This window comes from Cajanus cajan, chromosome 2, assembly GCF_000230855.2.
Source record: "Cajanus cajan strain Asha chromosome 2, NIPB_CcT2T_4, whole genome shotgun sequence".
NCBI classification, from domain to species: domain Eukaryota; kingdom Viridiplantae; phylum Streptophyta; class Magnoliopsida; order Fabales; family Fabaceae; genus Cajanus; species Cajanus cajan.
In genome coordinates, this window is record NC_138518.1 from 10,387,775 (window position 1) to 10,414,585 (window position 26,811).

The window sequence follows — 26,811 nt, forward strand, 5'->3', positions numbered from 1 at the left end:
GAACTGCCCGTTTCGGATCCGGAATGGCCCATTCTAGATTCATTCGTCATGTGTAAAATTCACATCTAGAACGACCCGTTCTAGGATTGTGTTTAACTCACAACGACCATGTTTGGAACGATCCATTCTTAAACCAAAACGGCATGTTCCCAACTAGGGTTATAGGTCATTTTAGTTGTTTGGAAAGGCTCGTTCCAGTTTGGGAACGGTCCATTCTGTTGATATTTTGTGTTTTATAATTCTGTTTTAATTGGCTAATAAGTATTGCTTTAGTGCAATGACGGTTACAATTTTTGAGTTATTTCTCTTTATGATGAATTATGTAATTGTTACCTTTAAAAGGGCTCCTCCTATTTTGAATAAAATAACCACCTTTTCATATTCTCTTTTCTCGTTTATTATCAGTGGTATCAGAGCTAGGTTAAAAGAAAGGCAGTAGTCCAAGAGTGTAAAAAAAAAGAGAGAGAAGAGAACAATTATCCCACCAATGACTTCTGAAAATTTTGTGCAGCCAGCCATTCTACGTTTTGATGGTCACTACGACCATTGGAGCATGCTGATGGAGAATCTCTTGAGATCCAAGGAGTTCTGGCAGGTTGTTGCAAATGGTGTGGCAACTCCAGGAGATGGTGCAACTCTTACAGATGCCCAACAAAAGGAGTTTGATGTGATGAAATTGAAAGACTTGAAAGCCAAGAATTATTTGTTTCAAGCCATTGATCGATCTATCCTTGAAACTATTCTTTGTAAAGATACTTCCAAGGATATTTGGGATTCAATGAAAAAAAAATATCAAGTCTCCTCGAGAGTTAAACGTGCACAACTTCAAGCTTTGAGAAGAGACTTTGAAGTCCTTCAAATGAAGGAAGGTGAGTCTGTAATTGACTATTGTTCAAGGACCATGGGTATTGCTAACAATATGCGATTTCATGGTGAAAAAATGAATGATATAGCCATTGTTGAAAAAATCCTACGCTCCTTAACACCAAAGTTTGATTATGTGGTGTGCTCAATTGAAGAGTCAAATGATATTGATGATCTCTCCCTAGATGAGCTTCAAAGTTCTTTGTTGGTCCATGAACAAAAGATGAACAGAAGTTCAACAATGGAGGAACAAGCATTGAAGGCTTCTACCAATACTCCTTCATACAACTCTAGAGGAAGGGGTAGAGGTAGAGGTAGAGGACGAGGGCGTGGAGGTCGTGGAAACAGAGATTTCAGCAAGAACTCTAGAGGCAACAATGACCAATTTCAAGGCAATGATAGAGGGAGAGATCATGATAAATCAAAGGTAGAATGCTTTAGATGTCATAAATTTGGTCATTATGCTTCTGAATGTTATACTAGACTGCCTAATCTTAAAGAAAAGGGTGAAAGTTCAAATTTAATCGAGGAGAAAGAAGTAGAAACCCTGTTGATGGCAGTTGAAGATGCAAAAGACAGCGAGGCAGAAATTTGGTATGTAGATACTACCTGTAGTAATCACATGAGTGGAAGTAAGTCCTCTTTCTCATATTTAAATGAAATTTTTCATTCTACCGTGAGCTTTGGTGATTGCTCTACTGTGCTTTATGTCCCTGACTTGAAAAGCAACTTGTTAAGTGCTGGTCAATTACAAGAAAAAGGTTATGAATTTTTTATTAGCAAAGGTTCTTGTGAAATTATTGATCCTGTTCGAGGTGTTATTGCAGTTGTAAACATGAGTTCAAACAGGTTATTCCCGTCAAAAATTGAAAGCATTCAATTTGGTTTGTTGGCTAAAACTACTGATTCTGCTTGGTTGTGGCATTATCGTTATGGCCATTTGAGCTTTAGTGGACTGAAGACCCTTGAACAAAAAGACATGGTGACAGGCCTTCCACAAATTACAGTTCCTTCTCATGTTTGTGAAGAATGTGTTGTTAGCAAACAACATCGTTCTCAATTCCCTAATGGAAAATCATGGAGAGCAAAGAGTGTTTTGGAATTGGTCCATTCTGATATTTGCGGTCCAATAAATCCTTCTTTTAATGGAGGTAAAAAATACTTAATTACTTTCACTGATGATTTTTCTAGAAAAACTTGGGTCTATTTTTTGCAGGAAAAATCCGAAGCTCTCTCTTCATTCAAAAGCTTCAAAGCTCGAGTTGAAACTGAATCGGGAAAGACTATTAAGTCTCTTCGAACAGACCGTGGTGGAGAGTATTGTTCAGATGAATTTTCTATTTTTTGTGAAAAACACGAAATCCGGAAGGAGTTAACAACAACATATACACCACAACAAAATCGTGTCTCGGAGAGGAAAAATAGAACCATTCTCAACATGGTACGGAGCCTCTTGACTAAGAGTGGTGTTTCAAAATATTTTTTGCCTGAAGCTGTTAATTGGAGCATGCACATTCTAAATAGAAGTCCCACATTTGTTGTGAAGAATATGACACCAGAGGAGGCATGGAGCGGGAGAAAACCAATTGTGGACCATTTCAGGATTTTTGGGTGCATTGCTTATGCTCATATTCCTGACAAGAAAAGATCAAAGCTTGATGAAAAAGGTGAAAAAGTATCTTTCTTGGTGTTAGTGATCAATCAAAAGCATATAAACTGTATAATCCTATCACTAAAAAGATCATTATTAGTCGTCATGTTGTTTTCAATGAAGAAAGATTTTGGGAAAATAACATAGATGAAACAAAGCAAATACTTGCAAACTTTGATGGAGATAATGAAGATGAAGAGTCATAGCCAATGGAGCTAGAAGAACAACAAATTCCAACAGCCACATCTGAAGAAGAGAGACCTCAACATGCAAGGAGAAGGCCTACATGGATGTCTGATTTTGAGGTAACAGGAATTGAATACCCCATTACTCATTTTGCTTTGTTTTCAGAAAGTGACCCTATAACCTTTGAAAGTTCTGTTAAAGAAGAAAAATGGAGAACAACGATGGATGATGAAATTGATTCCATTGAAAGAAATGATACTTGGGAGCTGTGTGATCTTCTAGATGGGCACGGTACCATAGGAATGAAATGGGTTTTCAAAACAAAACTAAAAGAAAATGGTGAAGTGGATAAGTATAAGGAACGTTTGGTGGCTAAAGGCTACAAGCAACAATATGGGGTTGATTACACAAAAGTTTTTTCACTAGTTGCAAGGAATGACACAATCAGGTTGGTAGTTGCATTAGTGGCACAAAACGCTTGGCCTATTTTTCAACTAGATGTAAAATCATCATTTTTACATGGTTATTTGGAGGAACATGTATTTATTGATCAACCCCCTGGCTATGTGAAAAAAGGAAATGAGAACAAAGTTTACAAACTAAAAAAGGCTCTTTATGGGCTAAAACAAGCCCCTCGAGCTTGGTATAGTCGCATTGAGCCTTATTTTATAAAAGCTGGTTTTACAAAGTGTCCTTATGAGCATTCATTGTTTGTTACTTCTGGAGAAAAAGGAAAATTGCTTATAGCATGCTTGTATGTTGATGATCTTATGTTTACTGGAAATTGTACTGTCATGTTTGATGAATTCAAGAAGTCTATGATGAATGAATTTGAAATGACTGATCTTGGCATGATGCACTACTTTCTTGGCATAGAAATAGTACAATCAGAAAGTGGAATTTTTCTTTCTCAAAAGAAGTATGTGGGAGAAATTCTAAAAATATTTCATATGCATGATTGCAATTCTACAAACACTCCAATTGAGTGTGGTGTTAAATTATGCAAAGATCATGAAGGAAAAAAAAAATAAACAGTACACTTTACAAACAGATTGTGGGCAGCTTAATGTATCTAACTGCAACTAGACCAGATATAATGTATTATGTAAGTTTGATTAGCAGGTACATGGAGAATCCTACAGAAATGCATTTACTTGCTGCTAAAAGAATCCTTCGTTACTTGCAAGGAACAAGAGAGTTTGGACTATTTTACAAGAAAGGTGAAAAGTCCAATCTATTGGGGTTCACTGATAGTGATTATGCAGGAGATCAAGATGATAGAAAGAGTACTTCGGGGTGTGTTTTCATGCTTGGCACAGGCGTTGTCTCTTGGTTTTCTAAAAAACAACCTATTGTTACTTTATCAAGCACTGAAGCAGAATTTGTTGCAGCAACTGCTTGTTCTTGTCAAGCCATATGGTTAAGGAGAATCCTTGAAGAGTTGAAATTCCAGCAACATGGGGCTACTAAGATATTTTGTGACAATAATTCAGCAATCAAACTTTCAAAGAATCCAATACTATATGGAAGAAGCAAACACATTGATGTCAAGATTTATTTTCTAAGAGATCTAAGCAATGATGGAGCCATTAAATTGATTTATTGTCGGAGTGAAGATCAAGTTGCTGATATTTTCACCAAGGCACTCAAGAGAGAGTCATTCGTGAAGCACAAAAGGTTTCTTGGGGTCTGCACGCTAAATTCTGTGAAGCCTTTAAACTGAATGTTAGCAAACATTAGTTTAAGGGAGGGTCTGTTGATATTTTGTGTTTTGTAACTCTATTTTAATTGGCTAATAAGTATTGTTTTAGTGCAATGACAGTTACAATTTTTGAATTATTTCTCTTTATGATGAATTATGTAATTGTTACCTTTAAAAGGGCTCCTCCTATTTTGAATAAAATAACCACCTTTTCATATTCTCTTTTCTCGTTTATTATCACGTTCTAGGCTACTAAAAATCAAAATATAATACAAAATAATTTTCATAAATATTTATTATTAAAATACTCATAATTATTAAAAACCTCTAAAATATTCTATAAAACTCAATTAATTAATTAAAATAATTATAAGAAAATAATCTCCATAAATATAAAAATAAATAATAATCAACCATTATATTAGTAGAAAATTCGAGATGTTACAAATAATACTAGCAAAAAGTCATGGTTATCCAAAACCCCAAATTCTTTCAACGAGATAACTCTTATTAAGTGAAAGACCTTCAAGGTATAAGTTAATGACCCAATGCACTATTTGTTAGGCTAAGAAAATGTAGACCAAGATATAATACATAGATTCGTTTAGAAGGTTCCATTTTCTCTAATCAAAGAGTTTCAGATGAATAAATCTATAACCTTGTCATTTCGTTGAGTGAGCATCATACTCGCTTAGCAAATAACTTAAGAGAACAATAAATCTCCTTAGGAGCAATTTGTTAAGCAAAGGTAGTCCTTACTGAGTGAAAGCAACCTTCTAGAGAAACATAAAAGGGGTCTCACTAAGCAAAGCATGAGTCTTACTAAACAAAAATGCCCTAATAAGAAAGGACTTACATGTGAAAGAGTGGTGCTAAGCGCTAGGCGCACACACTAAGTGAAAGTTGTATGAGTTAATTATTTGTTTTTATGTTTGTTTCTTTGTATTATATATGTTTATTGGTATCTTAGTGTGTATTTGTATAGTGGTAGCTTAGATTGTGTATTAGTCACATTCAAGTGGTTATTGTATTTGTCTAGGGTTGTCTTTGGTGTTATGTTGAGTGAGAACAGTGATAAACCCTTCGTAAAAAAATACTTAAGATACTTAAGATACATTGATTATGTCTCCTTAGCAAATGTTAGGAGTTTCCCCAAAGCTTATAAAATGAATTGTTTAGAAAATGAATTGTTTTAAAGAAAATGAATGTTTTCAAATAAATGCTATGTCCTTAGTAACAATAGAACCTCCTTGGTTTTGTTCATGTTTAAGTTGCATCCTCAACTTTTAATGATTGTGCAAGTCGTAGAGAGGATTTTCAAGGTTGCTTTAGAGGGATGATGTTTTATACAACTTTGGATAACTTGTAAGAAAAGGGCTAGGAGGCTTTTTGTGTCATTGGAAAAAGGGTTGTCACTTTTTAGACCAAGGGAAAGGGGAAAGAGCTACTATTTTTTTATAAGGGAAAAATGTTAGAAGGATCACCTTTCGATTATGAAAGGTAATCTAACCTTTTAAACTTGAGCCATATATAAATAAGAGGTCACGAGTCACTCCAATAAAAAATGGGATATAAATAAGAGATTAAAGGAAACTTTATTGAATAATGAAAATAGTTCAACCATTTTTGATTGGTGGTCATTAGAGGTCATAATAAGAGAGACATCTATAAACTATTAGATTTTAGTCAAAAAATGTGCAAAAGGAAAAGACAAAAGATAAATAATAAAGATAGCACAAGCCACAAAAAAAAATAGAAACAAAATCTTGAGGTGCATGATGATTGTAAGTGATCCCTATAAGGAATGGATGTTATGTTTTGATGGCCCCTAAAGGGAAGGCAGTGAGTACACATGTGTGCCATGTTGGGTATTTAGGAAAATGTACACCTATTTGTTAAGTGAGGTAGGATACCCTGTGTGAGAGGGGTTGTACCTAAGTAAAGGTTCATGCAAGTCCCATAAGGGTAGGTAGAGTTAAGGTTAAAGATAAAGAAAATGTAAATCCTCCATTGTGCAATAAGAAGACATATACAAAAGAATGAATAAAATTAGAGTAAGATATACAAAAGGTCAAGGATTAAGCTAAGATGCCAAAAAGTAATGATGATTTTAGATTTGACAAAAATGATTAAATCTAGATATCCAGTTAAGAAAGTAATAGAACCACTAACAAGTTAAATATTTTAACCTAGTGAGTAATAGAAAACAGATGATAGCACCAATAAAGTGATTAAGAAAAGGTTGTGATATTTAATAGTTCAAGTTCAATTTTAAACATGAGTGACTTTTAAAGATTACGTGATAAGTAAAATTAAGAGAACAAAGTGAAAAATATTAAGATAATAGAAGTAGTCTAATCTTAAATGAACTAGATGATGTCTTATTTTTAAAAGTTTCATGTTTTATAAGTTGAGAAAATAAATACACTCTTCATATAACTTAAAGTTTCTTACAACAATAAGTAATTTAGTTGTTATATCTCTCGAAGATTATTTTATGTTTAGAAACCTTAGTTTTATATTTTGCATGACTGTTAAGTTACGATGGATTTATATTTGATGTATTAGAGAATGTTTAGGTATTTTAGTTTTAGTTTTCCGTTTTGTTTTCTCTAGGTAGTTTGTAATCAAAATTTACATATCCTAAAATCTTAGTCAAGGTAACATCGTCTAGGGTGTGTTACATATCTTAGGTGGAAAACGGTTTTGAAATAGACAAATGCATTTTTTTATAAAGAAACACAGAAAATGCTATTTGTACCAGCGTTTTACAGTCTGTGATGTGACTAACCTGATAGTGCAAAACACTATTAATAATAAATAATACAATATGGAAAAAAAAAGAGAGTAGAATGTATATGAAATATATTAAACTACTATCATTGAGTCTCAATCCCATAAAAAAAAAATCACCACTAGTGTCGGTGTCGGTGTGGAGTAAAACAACTGAAAGAACAGTGGCATGGCATGGGCTGTGGCCTGTGAGTAACGCAGATCCCCAAAACACAGACAAGAATTATACGGATTTATCACATGCAAACACAGGCTAAGGTACACTGATCCCTATGTCACAATAAATTTCCATTGCTAACTCAATTACGGAGTTTAGTACAGACAAGACACAGGTTATTATAAACTTTGAATGATATCCATCCAATGATACCAATGGTGCAGTACCAATTTTTTCACATTAAACCAGTGTCACCACCCTCCAAATCAGATAAAGGACTTGGCTACGTGTCTATTGCAGCTGCTTTACAATAAATGTTTTTGTTATTTGAGAACAAAGAAGATTAGTGAAATTCTACTTAATTATATTTTATTATTATGATCTTTTAGTTATATGGTATAAGAATGCAGTAATAGACCAACTGGTATCAAATTATTTCAGTTTGGAGTTTTGAGTTATAAATATATAAATGTGTTAAGGTGGATTTTGTTTCTTTTAGAGTATGTATGGATATAAATTAAATGTATTTTAAATTTCTCCAAAAACATTTTTATTTTATTTTAAGTAAAATAACATAAAAAAAACACTTTTAAACTTTATCCAAACATAAACTTAATCCAATTCAACTCGAACTCTAGTAATCAAACAACTCCTATATTATCAGCAATAGGCTTATCTTGATGTAACAACTAGTAACAGAAAATTTTGATCTTGAAAACATTATTCTACCAGAATACCGGATATGAATGAGTTAGTTGATATATTTCTTGCAATCTGTTGGTGTTCGTCAAGTAGGTTTCTATTTTGAGTATCCAGAGGCTTAATTAACTGATCTGAGTGCGTGGAATATATTGTAGACTTTTTTTAGTATCAAATTCGATTCTAAAAAAAAAATATTTTTAGTTTCAAAATCACTGTAATTATTGTAAATCTTGTTCGAAGTTCGATTTTTATAAATAAAAATCATTATAGTTTCAATTCAACCGCAATTCTCTAAACTAATTGTAAACTTGTAATTTCTCATTTGTTGGGTAAATTGGATATGCACGTCATCCAATTACAAATAGTTGGTAAGGTTATATCAAGTATAATTTTTAATTGTTTGATAATATAAATTTTTCTTTTACATATTGTACACAAAAATTAAGTTTTATTTAAAAATTTTTGGAGTAAACATTAAATTAGTTCTTGAAAAATGATAGAGATGGTTGATAGATTTTTAAAAGATTCTTTGTGGCATTTAAATCCCTAAATTTTAACTTTGTTAAGTTAGTTCTTTTGTTATACTTTATTACTAACTTTGTTAATCTTGTTAATATCATGACTGGTCAACAATTAATTGTCACATTTCCACATATTCTCTACCTTTTAGTTGGTTGTTCTCTCTTCTAATCACCTAATATAAATTATAATGCAAGATTTTGTTACTTTTCAATCAATAATATACACTTTGTCATGTTTAAACATTTTGGTCAAGAGAGTTTTGGTTTAAATGAAAGTTTGTTGTTGAGTTTCTTAAGGTTTCGTCTGCTTTGGCTAAAGGTTTAATATTATAAATCTTAAATTATTGAATTTGGGATTTAACAAAATGAGTAGTTGTTTTGGAAGATCTCAAACAAATATACATCAATTGAATGTAAGTGTTTTTGCTATGTTTAATGAATTGCAAAACCTTCTTGGTAAAAGTAGAAAAGTGATAATGATTCTCTATTACTACAAAAGTAGGGTTTTGTTGAAAATTTCACGAACAATTAAAAATTCAAGAATTATTTTTTTCACTTGTTTTTTTGTCAAAAGTATGATAGTTATATTATTGATATTTTTTTTTGATTTCTTTCCTCATAATGGTTTAATATTTGGATTGTTTTTACTGGTATAGAATCATTCTAGTAATTGCAATTTTTTTACTTGGATAAATGGACACAATGCACAGAACTCGAGAGATGTGGTAGAAGCAAAGTATATCAAAATGAAACCAATGTGAAAAAATGAAATATTACTTAGAAGAGAATAATTAAGAAAGAAAATAGATATCAACTTAATACTTAATTATTAACTATTTAAAAAATTAAAATAATTAATAATTAAATATAATGAAAAGACTAACTTATATAATAAAATTAAAATTTAAAAATTTAAATATTATAAAAAAATCTTTCAAGAACATATCAATTGTCTTGCCATCTTTCACGAATTAAATTGAATGAGGATTCTACATTTCTACTTTTCACTTTCTTTCTCAAGAGAGGGGAGGTCATTATTATATTCCTATTTTCATAAATTCATACTTGCATTTGATGAAAAGGAATGTTGTGTGTCAGAAAATAATGAAAGAGAAATCAAACTTTCTGAACACATCAGCAAAAAAATCCGATCACTATTAAACTGTAATGAACCACACATTAATATTCTTCCTATGACACTTGCTCAGTACTTGCAAGTGATAAGGCCCTGCAGCGATTTCTACTCGAGGAAAAAAATCACAAGAAAACAACGACCTAGAACATTGTACTTTATTGTTTCTAAGCTCAAAGCATGAAGATGAAAAATAGAATTACAGCTAGCAATGCTGCAAACTTTAAGTGACATTAACTGTAAGTTGAAAAGCACTCAAAAAACCCAATACATTATAAAAATAGTTCAATTTCTAGTTCACCGGTTGCTAACCAAGGTTGATTTATTTCTTGGCCTTAGATGCCCCAGCAGGGTTAAGCTCATCCCAAGCTTCAATCCAAGTGACCATGGCATCTGCCAGCTTGTCAAAGTAAGGATCTACCTTTGTGAGTTTTTCCTTGACTTGCTTGGAGAGCTCAATGTAGCACTTCTGAACAGTGGTGCATTCTTTTGGAAGAACAACATTCTGGAAGAATGGAATAATGTCTTCCTGCCAGAATATGCCTTTGTACTCTTTCCTCAGGTTTACAAATGGGTTACTGGCTTTGCTGTGATAGATATAAGGTAGACCAGTCTTGATTCCTAGCCCCAAATGATCAGTGATCACCTGAACCATCATCATCAAAATGTCTCAATTGTTTTTTTCTATATAATATTCATGCAAGTATTAACAGCATGTTTTAAAAACCATTTTTTTTAAAAAAACGTAAAAACACACTTTCCAAACTATTAAAATATAAAACAATTATTTCTATTTTTTTATTTAACATATATTTGCAAAATTTTAACAATAAAACAAACACATGTTATCTTGTAGCTTAATTAGAGTTTTATGACATAAACATCAGTATAAGTGTTTGAGAAAATTTGTCTAGAATAGCTTACGTGAAAACAATTTAAAACCTGATTGGATATAAGGTACAAATACTTTTTAAGAACTTTTTACTAGAAAAAGCTTTTTATTTTCGTAAAAAACTTCTCGAAAACGCTCTTTATTTTCGATAGTAAACCTCTCAAAAGCTAATGTAAACTTATATCAAACAGACTCTTGACCTTATTTCTTCTTTGTTAGGGAAACAACTTATATATAAGTACTTCTGTAATAAGTACTGATTTTATTTTGAAGGAGTAATTGCCTAGTTTTACCAATTTTCTAGGAGAAGTTTCAAGAAAAACGATTGTCTATCCAAATTCAAGCATAACCAAATATGCATTAAATGTTTCTACGAGATTGTGTTGTTGTTATAGTGAAAATAAAGCAAAAAGAATGGACCTTGCAGCACCAGCCAGCCCACATGTCGTCGTAGCGTCCAATTGGTTGACCATCTCCCATGAGACCAAAGTACATTGCTGGTCCAATAAGATCACGATCGAATGCCAAGTTCATCCCACACATGGGGAACAAAGTGCCTTTTGGAATGGTCAAAACAGCGTCTACATACCTTATTATACACAATGGCATAACTTAGAATCAAATTTGTACAGGCTAACAGTAACTTAATAGTTTTTGTTAGCTAGGTTCATAATTAATTAAGATTGTTACATGGTACATATATTATATACCTAGTGTTCCTCTCAAGAGGCTTCACAAGCTGTGTAGGAGCATCATAGTCTGGGATGTTGAGCCAAAGTCCATGGGAAACAGCAGTTGGTACACCTTCACGAAGACTAAAAGGGTATCCACGAACATAATCTGCACCTTCTCTGAAGGGGTCATAAAGGGTATTGAAGAAGTAGGGTGTGGATGGACACAGAAGGTTTTTAATATGCTGCTCAAGTGCATTAATAGGTTTCCCAGATGGATCATTGGCAACCTAAGCCACAAAGAAAAAAAAAAAAAAATAGTGAATCACATAATTTTAAAAAATAAATAAAGTAGCAGCAAGTGTTATATATTAATGAAATCCTATAAAGTATAGACTTGTGATTATAAAATCAATAGATAAAATTCAATGTCCAGAGTGAATATGGCTGCAGGGAACCTGTGAATTCCACCAGTTACAAATGATTCTATCTACATTATTTTATTTACTAAAATTGATGTTAGAAATCTATCTAACACTGGTGACACGTGAATTAGACAGATAAAAGACACAATTAAAACTGTGGAATATGGGCCAATGTAAAAGCTTTATGGTAAAAATTACACCCTAGCAGACAGACATAATAAACACGAAGCCAATTTTCATAACAATGTTTAAAAACTTCCAAATCTCATGTTACAGAGGAGAAAACTAACAGATCTTCAAATAAACTAAACACCTTGAAGAAGATTATTATCACACAAATCATAAAACATGGATCTAATTCATGCCATGGCCAAATAAAAAGTAAAACAGAATCGGCATCAGTTACACATTGAAAACAATTGGAGAATAACAATGACATATAAAGCAGAATGACAAGATCCAAAATCATCACATGCAGGCGTGAAATTAATCACTCAATTCAAAAAAGTTACATCAAGATCTCTCCAAACTTACAAATTAACAAATGACAAAATTTCCATAGATAGGTGTTCTCAAAATCAGAGTTTTGCTCTAATAATGTACTCTAATTCTTAATGTAAATTTTTATTGCGCAAATTATGAGATAAAACTCTAATTTTGAGCATATTACCAAAAACACGAGTAAATCTGTAAATGTATGTAAGTTTTTTTCCATTGACAAACTAAGATCCCAAGAAATATAAAATGAAAAGAATGTGGAAAAACTTACAAAACAGTCATCATCAATGGTGTAAATGTACTTCTTCTTAGACACCATGTAGCCAAAACAGCGACAAGCAGAGTCCTTGAAGGAGATGCAAGAGGCCCTTGGACCCAAAAGCTTGTTGATGTCATTGCGGTTGTATAGTTCATAGTCAAAACCAGGAGGAACCTTAATGGTTTTGGTGGGGTCACCATCCTGCACAATGATCAAATGGTAAGGCTGAAAGAAGGGCCTCCACATCTCAAGAAAGTCAAGGTTCCTTATGGTGGGGATCACAATGTCAAGCTCATTTTTCAGCGGAGGTGTTGGCCCATAAGAACTAGTGTCAGCCATTGCAACAAGGCCAAGGTTAAGGTGAGAGTTTCAAAGAGAGATAAGAGAGAGGGTGAACAAGAGAAGAGAAAGAGTGAGCTTTTGAAGGGAAAGAGAGGGAGTTTGTGATGAAATATGTATGGGGTAACACGTGCAGTGCCTAGGTTATCGGCACCACTGTGGGGTTTAAGCTTTAAAGGTTGATGTGTCTGAATGTTTAAGGTAACAAGGACTTCTTCAAAAGGCGTGGCCGCAAGATGTGGTAACTTTTGTGGATGGAAAAGTGAGAGACAAACATCGATGTTGCACCATGAAACAGAAACAGAGAATGAGATTCCACATGTGTTTAAGAGGAGGAGAGGGGGGTGTAACGCTGTAACAATTCGTGTTTAAATGAATAAATCATTATTTGAAAATGTTCATATCTTTTGAATTAAAGCTGTTGAATGTTGAGGAAAACTGAAAATCAAATTATCATAAATTCGGATGGTTTAATATATATATAAAGTTTAGCTGATTTTAAAGATGCTGCTGCTAGTTAATGCCACTAGTGAATGTTGTATTTAGATGCCTGTTTTTAGCAGAAAAAATAAAATAAAATAATATTAAACACTCGATTAAAAAGCTTTCATATTTTTTTATTTGTTATTTTAATGTATTTGGACTTTTAATTAATTGAGTCTCAACACCAAAAAAAAAAAAATTAATTGATCTAGTAGGCATTGTAATTGTGTAAGAATTTTTTTTAAAAAAATTATAATGATTACATTAGAATTTAAACTTATATTTGATGTATATATTATTTTAACTCCTCATCACTAGGTCGAAGGCCCTGTCAAGAAATTATAAAATTCAAAGGAAAGATTTATATTTAAAATTTAATATAGTAGAATTCATAAGTTTTTTTTCTCTCTTATTTAAAGCAAAATTATTAATCAAGATTTTATAATATATTCCTAATATTTCATTCCCGATATATAAAATCACACATTCATTCGATTTATTCGTTAGAATAGTTAAATTGAATGATATTTGAGTAAATTTAATTTAAAACATTAACTTCAACAACAACAAAAAAAATACAAATATTATCAATCATATTTTGAAAGTAATGTGTGTGTGTGTTTTTTTTTTATAAAAAATTTATAAATATTTTTTTTATATATATAATTTAACAAAGTGAAGTTTGATTATTTTTATTTGTTATCATTTTCAATAATGATTTTCGATATTATAATATAAAGTAAGACTTATATATTATCAACTCATTCTCATTCAAAGTTTTCAATTTTTTAGAATTCAAATGAAAAATTAAACACGTGGTTTCATAATTTAAAAATTTTTCAAGACGATTTCCAATAGAAGAAGTAAATTGATAAATTTTTTGGTGAAGAAAAGTAAATTGATATAATAAGTATACAAATTAATCAATATAAGACAATTTTTTCAATTAAATATGTGGTCTTATCACTATTTCATGCAACCAAAATATTTTCTATAGATCCTATATTTGTATATAAAATTTAAATTTTATACTAATTAAATAATAAAAAAATGAGATAAAAAAGATAATATGAGTTCAAAATATAGATACAAAACTTACATATCTTAACCTTTAAAATAAATAATAAAATTATACTTAAATAATTTACATATCCTTTAAAGCAATGTTTTAAAAACCGGATCGGACCGGCTGGTCGGACCGGTTGAATTGGGAACCGGTGGTCCAGCCAATCCGAATTTTAAGTTGAATCGGTTATGCATTCGACCCGTTTCAAACTGAATTAAACCAATCAATTTTTCGGTTCAACTAGTGAACCGGTGGGTCAAACCGGTTCAACCACAATTTTTTTTTAATTTTTTTTAAAGGACTACAAATCACAAAAATAACAATGAGAATTGTATCTATTGATGGAAGAGCAAATAATCTTATTAAATATAAGAATGACTAATTGTTCTAATATATTTGTTTGTAATATATGCAACTTAAATAACTTTTATAGTATATTATTAATTTTAAATTATATATTTAATAATATAATATCTATGTAGATATTACGTATATTATTTTATAATATCAATTGCAAGTATATTATATATGTACATATTATACAAAATAAAAATAAAGATAATTTTAAATAAGATGAAAATTGAAATCCAATGTGACCCAGTGAATCTTTAGTATGGCGGAAGAAAAACTTGGAAAGCTTATGGAATTAGCAACATGATCTCATAATAAACTTTTACATTTTAAAATATGATGATCTTCATAATTTGGTTACAAATACTGTGACCCAGTGAATGCCCGAACCTATACCTTTTTATAGAAAAGAACGAAAGATCATGGCATCCCTCCTTGCATTGCAATTCAAATCCAATGTGTAAGAATTCAATTCTAAGCAATGAAATATGAAAAGGGGAAAGCTAGTTAATGTCTCTTAGTTGGCACTTCTTAAGACTTTAACTACATTTGAAGATACTTAAGGTTGAACAAATAAAAAGCACCACTTAATTTTTTTTTTCTTCAATTTTTTAATCTGAATTGTTGTTTACATAAGGATGACCCTGAAATCGGGAAAGGAAACGTGAGTGTCCCTTTAAAAGAGTAAAAGATCACATTGGAAATATAAAACATGGTTAATATGGCTTCACAAATAAGTGAGGTTGGTTTGAAAACAAATGTATATCCTAAAACGATATAGGCTTGATTCTTGTTGTTAATGTGTTTTGAAGTCTATTTGATGTGGGTGAACTTTTCAGACTTAACTCACTTAAAATTTTAGGGTCTATTTGATGATCTGATATTAATTCTTCTATCCTGTTACAATTTGTCATGTTGGTGTAATGTATTTTCTATCTCAAGTGATTTTTTTTTCCTTTTTCTTGTTTCTTTGCATTTATTCTTATTATGTTTCCCAATGTACCCTTCCTCTAACCCATTGGTCTTTAGAGTGACATCAGTAAAACATTACATAAGATCTCTTCTTGGAAAGGGATTTTTGGAATATGAGACCATGGAATTCTAAAAATATTTCTCTTTCAATAATTAATGTGTTTGTTTATGTATTTCTCCTTCCTTTTCTAGGTTGGAAGCTTCTAAGGAAGAGTCACTTGTTATATTTATATATTTATTATATAATTAAATTTTATTTTTTATTATTATGGATTAACATTAATTAATAAATTATATTTATATGTTAATACTAATTATATTGCATATTATTATTAATTTATGGGTAATGTTTATTGGGTTTCTCATAAATGGTCCATGATGGATTGGACAATTCAGTAGCTCGTTGAGAGGTCTTTGGTCTCTACTGGTAAGAATATAGAACTGGTATCCTATTATTAGTCAGTTCATAGAAAGAAAAACATTTTCTATCTTCTACCTTTTCACCTCCTATCAGGAAAAGAGCTGTTTGAAGTTAGCGGAAAAACACACAGAAAGGGGGTTGAATGTATGTGTGCGAGAACAAAGGAATTTTAAAATCATTTTCGCAGAAGGACTCTTTTCCGTCTAAAGATAATATTTCCTTGAACACTTGAAAACTATGCAAGGTTGGCTTAACAAAAGATTCCGTCAAAAGGTTTATCGTCTGCACAAGGAAAATGTTCTTTAAGATAATAAGTTACGCAAGTATATTTTTCGTCTGAAGATAGTTGTAAAAAAAAATAATAAGTGGACGAAGTTTTTAGTATGATATAATAACTAGATAAAATTGCATCTAAAAATAGATAAAGAGTGCAACAAGTTTTATATTGGTTTGCTCGACCTGAGCTACGTTCAGTCTCCTTCAATTGAAGGGTTCCACTAATCACAACGGATTACAAGTATTATCAACCACTTCTCATTCATCAACTTCACTCGTCGATGCTAGTATTCTTAAACCACTTTTGGTTCTCCAAGTATTATTAACCACTCTTGGTTCGTCAACTTCACTCATCAACGCTAGTATTCTTAAACCACTTTTGGTTCACCAAGAATTCTCAACCACTCCTGGTTCTCCAAGTATTCTTTCAAATAGCCTCTCCAGGCTTTACAATAGATGAATGGTTTGAGTGTGTGTATAACTCTCACAGAGAGGATAGGATATTTTCTACACTCGCTTAAGGTATTCAACCTTAATTTTACAAAAATGTGTATTTTGAGTGTGTGTGTTACTCTCATAGAGAGGATAGGATAATTTCAACACTCACTAAGATAAGCTATCTTAGTTCTACACAGATATACAAGACTATATAGGAAGAGATTTAACGTTCACTTTTTCTTATTGCTTGTTGCTTCACTTCTCTGCTCTTCTCTTGTTTTGTCTTAATATTTATAGCCTTGTGATAAATCTGCCCGTTGTTTGAATTTGAAAGTGTTTGTTGGAGCGAAGCTTCTCATTGGTGCAGATAGCAGTTTGTTCATGGCCATATGGATATTTTCATTTAATGCATTTGATCTTGCATTAAATGTTTGCTTGCCGAATCTGTGTTACGTGAAGTCTTTTGCATAATTTGTTCATTTTTATGTCTGACTTCAATCATAACCTAGGTATATTTGTTCTCTTTCCGTCATTGTAGCTGTAGAGGTGTTGTCTTTTTCTAAAAAGTAGGTGTATTTGCTCTGACACATGCAACTTTGACTTGTGGATTCGCGCTCATCTATTTTTCTTCTTTCTTTTCACACTTTTGATGACTTTGCGTCTGGAATTTGAGTCTCCGTCTAAGAGATAGACTTTGACTTTTCCTTTCGTCTGGGTTGACCTTTCCTTTCATCTGATCAGTCGTGAAGATGGAAGATTTTAATTCCTTCTTGAACATTTCTTCATCTTGTGTTTTCCATTGTCTGATACTTGGTTGACCTACGACTGGTAGTATGACTTGTCTTGTATGACTTGTCTTGTATGTGTTGTGTTTTCGTCTATCTTTTGATCGTCTGATATTTTGTATAGCTCAACCAGGCTTCGTTTGATTTGACCATAGTATGTGTAATAACACATACTTCATTCTTCAGTTTTGCATATTCTTATATTTATCTGAAACACTAGTACACATGTTAGAAATAACAATATGTATTATATTTGTCATGTTCAAAACCTTGTTAGGAATTTCTTCGTCTGACTTAACACTATTTTTCTCTCACGTTGTTCAATATCGACAAGAATGGATCCTTCATTCGTTCCGGGTACATAATTCTTTCTAAACCTTACTTAAACATATTATAATATTGTATCTTATATTGTTCATTATTTGAGTTATCACTATGAATTTCTAACAATTGGTATCAGAGCCATTAAGATACAAATTATGGTTGTTCTGGGTTATAGAATCAATATTCTATGTATGAATTATTCACAAGTTGTATATGAAAAAAAATTTAGGAATTTCTATTGTAGGATATTTATCCTAATGTGTAAATAATGTATAGGTATTGCAAATGTTATTTATCAGGTTCGATTCTGATTTCGAATAACAAAAACTATTTTCTTCTTCGTTCGAAAATGATAACTCAGATTATATTCATTAATTGAACAAATTGTCAAAGGGTTTTTCTTTCTGCATGTATTTCAAACCTTGTGCAATTTTTTTTCCGAACTTGTTCTATTCAGTGAGCAATTTAGATTCGTTTTTCCTCATTTATCTATGATTATTCATTGCAATTGATTGGTGACTTTTGTTTACCTCTGGATGTTGAATAAATCTGCACATTTTGAAAAAGAATTGATTGAAAAATCTGACAAATTTTTTGTTTCTTTTCGTCACAGATATCTTCAAAACCCCAATTTCTTAGATTTGAAATTGTTTTCATTTGAACCGATTATTCTTGATATTGATAGGGGGTTTTGGATTGTCGTGAAGGGGCAATCATATGGTTGGAAAATCACAGTTTGTCGTCGTCTATGATGGTGGTTTTGCGTCGGGTTTTTGTTATGGGTCGAATGATCCGTTTTCTATTTTTTGAATGAGGGAGAAGACGAACAGTAACGCGCGTGCCTGTCCACTCGCAAAGCCAGGCGCGTGAGACCCTATTTTGGCCAGAAAATTTATATTTTTATTTTAAAATAAATAATTAATTTTCTGATTATTTGGTATAGTTTTTGTAATTTTTTTAACTATAACTATTTTATTTTAATTATTCCAAGAATAAAACTTAATTTGAACTTAATTTTAAATATTGTCCTCTTGGGATTTGGGTATGAATTTTTTTTTATATATATGTTTCTTGTTATCTCAGTGACATGTTAGTATGTTGTATTCTCCTTAGTAGCATATATATAATTGAGTAAAAAAAATTTGACCTTCTTTGTATTAATAGTTGTTTGTTTTGTATTTATTTCATATGTTGTTCATGCATAATATAATTTTATTATATTTTATTAAGCATGAGTAATATAATTTTATATGATTGTGAGCTCACCTATCGTAGGTACAATTATATGAAATTTGTGTGAATAAAATAATTTAATTATTTTTCTAATTAATTTTATATTACATTAATAATAATTGTGCCCTATCGGTATTTTGTTGTTAATGTATTTTAGTATTATGATACAATTTTTTTAATTTTATCTTATGTCAATTATTTGTCAAGTACCCTATCGGTATTAGATTTTTTTTCTAGCATAAGTAGCACGTTGTATTTTGTATTTCTTATTTATTATGGTTTGGGACCCTTAGGCGAGATCATAATGAATGAGAATTTTTATATTATAGGCATGTTTGACTGTGTATTCAGAAACATTTAATTTTTTTTATTGCATAATAATTGTGCATATTAAATGTTTATTTGTTGTTTTGATACCGGCATTTGCCGATGCAATTAACTTCGGTCAAAACTTTGAATTGGACAAATTTTGAGGACTGGAAGGAATCTCTAGATTTATATCTGGAAATTACTAATATGGACCTTTCTTTAAGAGAGGAAGAGCCTCCAACTCTTACTCTTGAGTCCACTATTGTCTAGAGAACTTCATATGAGAAATGGAAACACTCAAACAGGACGTGTCTGATGGTGATGAAAAATTTAAGACTTTTGACAAAGCTCAAAAGGGTCAATATTTGTCTCTTATTGAGAAGACCAAATATGATGGTATTTAAAATTTGATCAGGTGTTCACTTCTTTTGGCTTCAAGGAAAATACCTCATATCAGTGCATTTACTTGAAGACTAGTGGGAGTCGACATTTCTGAACATATCGGAAAACAGATAGAAAATGGGTTGAATGTGTGTGTGCGAGAACCAAAGAATTTTAAAAATGTTTTCGCAGAGGGGCTCTTTCCCGTCTAAAAACAATATTATCTTGAACACTTGAAAACTATGCAAGGTTGGCTTAATAAAAGATTTTTCGTCTGAAGGTTTATCGTTTGTACAAGGAAAATGTTTCTTAAAAGGAAAATGTTCGTTAAGATAATAAGTTACGCAAGTATATTTTTCTTCTGAAGATAGTTGTAGTAAAAAATAATTAGTGGACAAAGTTTTTAGTATGATATAACAGCTAAATAAAATTGCGTCTGAAAATAAATAAAGAGTGCAACAAGTTTTATACTGGTTCGCTCGACCTGAGCTACGTCCAGTCTCCTTCAACTGAAGGGTTCCACTAATCACAACGGATTAAAAGTATTATCAACCACTTCTCGTTCGTCAACTTCACTCGTCGACGCCAGTATTCTTAAACCATTTCTGGTTCCCCAAGTATTATCAATCACTCCTAGTTCGTTAACTTCACTCGTCAATGCTAGTATTCTTAAACCACTTCTGGTTCACCGAGAATTCTCAACCACTCCTAGTTCTCCAAGTATTCTCTCAAATAGCCTCTCTAGGCTTTACAATAGATGAATGGTTTGAGTGTGTGTATAACTCTCACGTAGAGGATAGGACAATTTCTACACTCACTTAAGGTATTAAACCTTAGTTTTACAAAGATGTGTATTCTGAATGTATGTGTTACTCTCACAGAGAGGATACGATAATTTTAACACTCACTAAGATAAGCTATCTTAGTTCTACACAGATATACAAGACTGTACAGGAAGAGATTTGACGTTCATTTTTTTCTTATTTCTCGTTGCTTCACTTCTCTACTCTTCTCTTGTTTTGTCTTGATATTTATAGCCTTGTGATAAATCTTCCCGTTGTTTAAATTTGAAAGTGTTCGTTGGAGCGGAGCTTCCCATTGGTGCAGATAACAGTTTGTTCATGGCCATATGGATCTTTTCATTTAATGCATTTGATCTTGCATTAAATGTTTGCTTGCTAAATCTGTGTTACTTGAAGTCTTTTGTGTAATTTGTTCACTTTTATGTATGACTTCAATTATAACCTAGGTATGTTTGTTCTCTTTCCGTCATTGTAGCTGTAGAGACGTTGTCTTTTTCTGAAAGTAGGGTGTACTTACTCTGACACACGCAGCTTTGACTTGTGGATTCACGCTTGCCTATTTTTCTTCTTTCTTTTCGCAATATTGATGACTTAGTGTGCTTTTCTTATGAGTGTAGATGATATATGATATATCTCATTGTGAATAGTGGACTTCAGACACTTTTTAATATTTTTCGTCTATGTCTAGAATTTTAGTCTCCGTCTGAGAGGTAGACTTTGACTTTTCCTTTCATTTGTTTTGACACTTCCTTTCGTCTGGTCTGTTGTGAGGATGGAATACTTTAATTCTGTCTAGAACGTTTCTTCGTCTTATGTTATCCATTGTTTGATACTTTTGTTGACCTTTTGACTGGTAGTGCGCCTTGTCTTATATTTGTTATATTTTCGTCTGGCTTTTGTCAAGATTAGTCTTGATGCTTGATTAATTCATCTGATATTTTGTACAGCTTAACCAGGCTTCGTTTGGTTTGACTAGGCATGGCAACGGGGCGGGGCGGGGGCGGGTTTTACGTTCCCCGCCCCCGCCCCCGCAAATTTAAACTGCCCCCCCCCCGCCCCCGATACCCGCCGGGGATAAAATCTAGGTCCCCATCCCCACCCCCGGCGGGGTTCGGGTTTCCCCGCTCCCGCTTTTATTTTTTTTTCTTCTTTTTTTCTTTTAAATAAATATGAACAATTTAAAAAAATAAAAGAAAAATAAAATAATATAAATTTTTACATATAAATATTTAGAATTTTGATTTATATATATAAAAATAATTCTTTAATTATATTATTAAGCGGGGCGGGGGGCGGGTATGGGGACGGGGGCGGGGTGGGTATTAACATCCCCGCCCCCGCCCCCGCCCCCGCCCCCGATTTTATCAATCGGGGAAAACTCGAACCCGAACCCGAACTCGATAAACACGGGTTTTCCCCATCCAAATCGGGGCGGGTTCGGGCGGGTACCCACGAGGGAGGGTTAGATTGTCATGCCTAGGTTTGACCATAGTATATGTAATGACACATACTCTGTTTTTTAGTTCTGCCTATTCTTATATTTATCTGAAACACTAACACATATGTTAGTAATAATAATATGTATTATATTTGTCATGTTCAAAACTTTGTTGCGAATTGTTTCGTCTGACTTAACAATTTCATCATTCTTGTCTTATATGTTGATGATATTCTTCTTGTTAGTAACATTGTTGAACTTTTGACTGAGACAAAATTTATGTTAAATAGCCACTTTGATATGAAAGACCTTGGTGATGCCTCTGTTGTTATAGGAATTCAGATTTTCCATGATAGGTCATGTGGCATTCTTGGATTGTCTTAGAGAGGGTATATTGATAAAGTCCTCAACTAGTCTAACATGTAATTTTGCTCCCTATGTGCTGCACCTGTTCAAAAAGGTGACAAACTCTCTAAATCTTAATGTCCTCAAAATGATAATGATAGAGTTGAAATGAAAAAGGTCCCATATATGCTTCCATTGTTGGTAGTTCGATGTATGCTCAACTTTGTATTCGTCCTGATATTGCTTTTGCTGTTAATGCTTTAGGGAGATACTTGAGCGACCTAGGTTTGGGTCATTGAAAAGCTGTTAAAAAGGTCTTTAGATATTTGCAGGGAATCAAGGACACAAGTACTTTGAGGTAACCAATACACTTGCATGGGGTAAATAGGCATGGTAGAGATTATACAATTAGTAGGCAGAGCCTTCCAACATGGTTTAAGAGCTTGCCTTTCCAAGTTGCCACCCTATTGCAAACTTTATGGACCACCTACTCAAAATCACGAGCCTTGGCTCTTCCCCTAATAAGGTTATGGCCAAGATATTCAAGAGCCTTTGTGTCTATTTATCTAAACACAAAACAATATTATAAATTGAAATTTGTCTATGATTATAATGAAGGTGTATTATATTGAGATTAAAAAATTTTAAAAGACTTTTTATTGTAAATAAAGTATTGTAGTATTCAATCAAGACTTTTTTTAATATAAAAATTTATGTGGTATTTAATTAAGACAATTAATATTTTTTTAAAAGCACATTAAAATATGATGGTATTTAATTTAAACCATCAAGGTTTTTTTTAAGAATATGTGAAAATTAAGTAGTATTCAATTAAGACTTTTTTCACTTAAAAAAAGTTTGTTGATATTAAAAAACATAGAGATTTCAATGGATTATTTTCAAGGATATATTTTGTGAGACTTTTTAATAGAATTTACATATGCTTCACTCATTTAACAATCTCACCAAAACTTTTGAGATTTTACATAATTTTTTTCTTGTTTATTTCTCCCTATTTTTTTTCTCCCTCGCCTTTTTTCTTTTCTCTTTCTCCTTTCTCTCACACGTACAAATCTTATCTTTTCTCTGAATTTCTCCTCTCTCTTCCATATCTCATCTTTTTTCTCTGTCTCTTTCCCTCTCTCTTTTCCTCTCTTTCTTCTCATGTCTTGTCTATCACATATTTTCTTTATTGTTTTCTTCATCTCTCTCATTTATTTGTTCTTCTTTCTCTCTCTATTTTTCTCCTATCTCTTTTATCTATCAATATTTTTTCTTACATTTTTATCTTTCAATATTGATGTATAATTTATCAACATTTGTTTCTCAATTACTAATACTTAAAATTATTTTTGAATTATTAAATATTATATATTATTAAAAAATTTAAATCATTAAAATTAAAAAAAATGTTTATTTTCAAAACAAATTAATATGAAAATATCAGATTTTTAAACATATATTAAAAATATATTTTGACAACTTTAGCGATTAATGAATTTTCATAAATTTGAACAAATTGTTCAAATTTAATAGTATGAATAAGAAAATACAAATGCATAGAAAGTTGCATGTAGAAAATATTATTTTAGAGGACATAAAACCAGAATCAATTATTTATTAAAAGATGAAAATATATATTTATTTTTATTATTTTTATTTAAACCTCATCATTTATTTTATTTTTTATTAATATTATTTTAAAAAAATATATATTGCAATTCAAAATATAATAAAATCTTTTCAAATCTTATAAATTTTTTAGATACAAATTCATTAAAGTCCGTATTATAAAATTTTAATTAAAAAATATTAAAAAAATCTTAAAAATCATTATATTCTTACAAAAAATTTTAATATAAAATCTTTTAAATTCACAAAAAAAATTATACTAAAAAAAATCTCATAAAATTTCAATCCAATAAATCCTCCTCAATTTCATTTCCTAAAAACCATGGGCTTCAAAATCACAGCCCAAAGTCTTCTTCTATGGGGCCAATCTTGATGCGTGCATCCTTTTAAAATGGAAAACACCATCCTACACCGAGGCACGTGTATTTAAAATTTTAGTGTGATAAAATTTAAATTATTAAATATAATTAAAAAATGTGTTTAAATTAACTTTATTATTTAAATATTTTATATTAAATTAACTTTATTATTACTCTTTTTTCTTATTCTGGTGGGAGTGAGAGAGTTAATTCAACAGGCTTATAACTTTATTCATTTAGCAATGGGCCATCCCTGATGAATTGAGATTTGACAGGCCTGTGGTTTAGAAATTAGAACCGTTTAACTGGCACACTTAAAATGAATTGAATGTGATAGTTCAGTTCATTGGGCCTAAAAATATACGATAGTACACCTCCTTTATTTTATTTTATTTTTAAATTAATTTTTTTATTTTTTTATTATTTAATTTTCACCTCCAACTTTCAATTTTCTATTTTCTTTTTCTTTTCCATATACCTCATTTCTTCTCCCTTTAAATTTTCACATGCATTCTATTGACTTATCCCAATTGCCCACTTATTTTAGTAGGTAATTTTAATTCTCTCAATTTTTACAATACTCTCTTCTCTCCTCACTTCTTTCACTTTTTCACATACACTCAAACCATAGAACTGGTGCGCCATAACACTGAAGGTATGTTCGGCTTTCTCGACAATTCTTGTTGAGTTAGAAGCACATTTTTCTCTTCTAACACTTCATCCCCTTTCACACCTTCAAAAACCTTAACATTAAATTTAGTGCTATGAAAAAGACATTTCGGAACACTAATTCACTATTCTGAAATATTTTGAGATAGTGAAATTAAAGTTTAGAAAAGTATTTTTCAGAATTGTGTTTTTTACATACTTTCGAAAAGTACTTTTTGCAACAATAAATGTGTGTTTGTTTCTACATTTCATTCAACTAACGTCAATCTATCTTCTCTCTTGCTTCTACATTTTTGTCTTGAAAAGTGGAAACACTCAGTTGAACGATGTTGAAACGATAAAACAAACACACTAGTAATATTTAGGAAAATACTTTTCGTAAAATAATACTTCCTGAAAATATTTTTTGGAACACTAAATTTATTGTTTCAGAAAGAACTTTCCTAAATTATGTGAAATAACACACTTTTGAAAAGTTCTTTGTGAAATAGTAAACTTAATGTTTTGGAAAGTACTTTCTAAAATAGTAAAATTAATGTTCCAAAAAGTACATTTTCAGAAGTGTATTATTTTACATAATTTTGAAAAGTACTTTTTAAAACACTACATTTATTATTCTGAAAAGAACTTTTTAAAACTATATTAAAAACACAATTATGAAAAAATGTTTTTAAGAACATTAATTTTACTATTTTGTAAAGTATTTTCTAGAACATTAAAATTATTTAATGTTGTGTTTTCTAGACATGTAAATAAGAAAAGTGCTCGAAGAAAAAAAGCACATTTGACTCAGCACTTTCGACACTGCCGAGGAAGTCAAAATGAGATGTGTAGAAAAAAAAGTACAAAATTAAATGTTGAGGTATAAAATTAAGAAATTAAAAATTAAAAAATTAAGAATATTTTAAAAATTTATTTAAAAAAAACCGGTGTACTTATATATAGAAAAAGGTATGTATATCTGATCCTATACTAAAGCGTATATATTGAATTTAGAAAAAATCAAGTTTGATTAAATTTTAGTCCAGCTCAACAGAACCCAAATTCAAATGGTCCAACACAGGGTCGGGCTTATCCGCTATCCAAAACATTTTAAAAATAATTTAGTTTATTATTTTAACAAATTTATTTATTAAACTGATTAAATTAAGCTTGAATTTAAGAAAATTCAAAAATTGGCCAGTAATTTGGGCATTTCTTATTTAATTTAGGTGTTTAGTCCACAAGATTTGTATGTCCTTAAAAGTTTAAGACTCAAAATTTATTTTATAATAAATATAGTGGCCCAGTAGACTGGCCCATTCGACTCATGACACATTGGAAAAAAGATTTTAATTTTCAATTAAGTTAAAATTAATGAAAATTGGTCAAGTCAATCCATTTAATCGTCCTTACAATCTGGCAATGTAAAATGTTAGACAATTTCTTTTAAATACACTTTACATTATTAGCCAAAAATTTATTAAAAATTATAACTTTTTACAGGTAATACATCTTATTTAATGAAGTTTTTTTTTTATATATTTTAATTTTATTTAATTTTAATCAATAAATACCTATGTGTTGAAGAATGTATTAATAACACTTTTTTTAGTAGTTCAATGTGCATCTCATCCAGCTAAACTAACAATTGGGCTTATTTTATCTTGGTCGGTAAATAGAGCTCAAGTGCACATTACCCTAAAAGAAAATATTTAAAAAAGGGAAAAAGAAACAAAAAAAAAAAAGAGGAAG

At 31.0% G+C, this 26,811-nt stretch overlaps 2 protein-coding genes across 2 annotated transcripts; one reads left to right on the forward strand and one right to left on the reverse strand.

Annotated features, from left to right (window-relative positions):
- Positions 1–487: 487 nt before the first annotated feature.
- Positions 488–2,721, forward strand: LOC109807021 (retrovirus-related Pol polyprotein from transposon TNT 1-94). Its single transcript, XM_083069385.1, has 2 exons — positions 488–2,531; positions 2,639–2,721. Exons 1-2 carry the CDS (start codon positions 488–490, stop codon positions 2,719–2,721), a joined length of 2,127 nt encoding a protein of 708 aa, XP_082925511.1.
- A 6,989-nt stretch (positions 2,722–9,710) lies between these two features.
- On the reverse strand, positions 9,711–12,936 carry LOC109818993 (putative UDP-arabinopyranose mutase 2). Its single transcript, XM_020384556.3, has 4 exons — positions 12,466–12,936; positions 11,311–11,561; positions 11,021–11,189; positions 9,711–10,354 (listed from the first exon to the last, which is right to left on the reverse strand). Exons 1-4 carry the CDS (start codon positions 12,790–12,792, stop codon positions 10,031–10,033), a joined length of 1,071 nt encoding a protein of 356 aa, XP_020240145.1. The 5' UTR covers positions 12,793–12,936; the 3' UTR covers positions 9,711–10,030.
- Between the last annotated feature and the right edge of the window lie 13,875 nt (positions 12,937–26,811).

What these genes read in the sequence shown, in the direction of transcription:
- LOC109807021 (XM_083069385.1), top strand. Translation starts at nt 488, where the DNA reads ATGACTTCTGAAAATTTTGTGCAGCCAGCCATTCTACGTTTTGATGGT. An exon ending in ATCAAAGCTTGATGAAAAAG is followed by an intron (nt 2,532 to 2,638) that starts GTGAAAAAGTAT and finishes TTTTCAATGAAG; the next exon opens with AAAGATTTTGGGAAAATAAC.
- LOC109818993 (XM_020384556.3), bottom strand. Translation starts at nt 12,792, where the DNA reads ATGGCTGACACTAGTTCTTATGGGCCAACACCTCCGCTGAAAAATGAG. An exon ending in CCATTGATGATGACTGTTTT is followed by an intron (nt 11,562 to 12,465) that starts GTAAGTTTTTCC and finishes TTTGTGGCTTAG; the next exon opens with GTTGCCAATGATCCATCTGG. An exon ending in CCTCTTGAGAGGAACACTAG is followed by an intron (nt 11,190 to 11,310) that starts GTATATAATATA and finishes GTGTATAATAAG; the next exon opens with GTATGTAGACGCTGTTTTGA.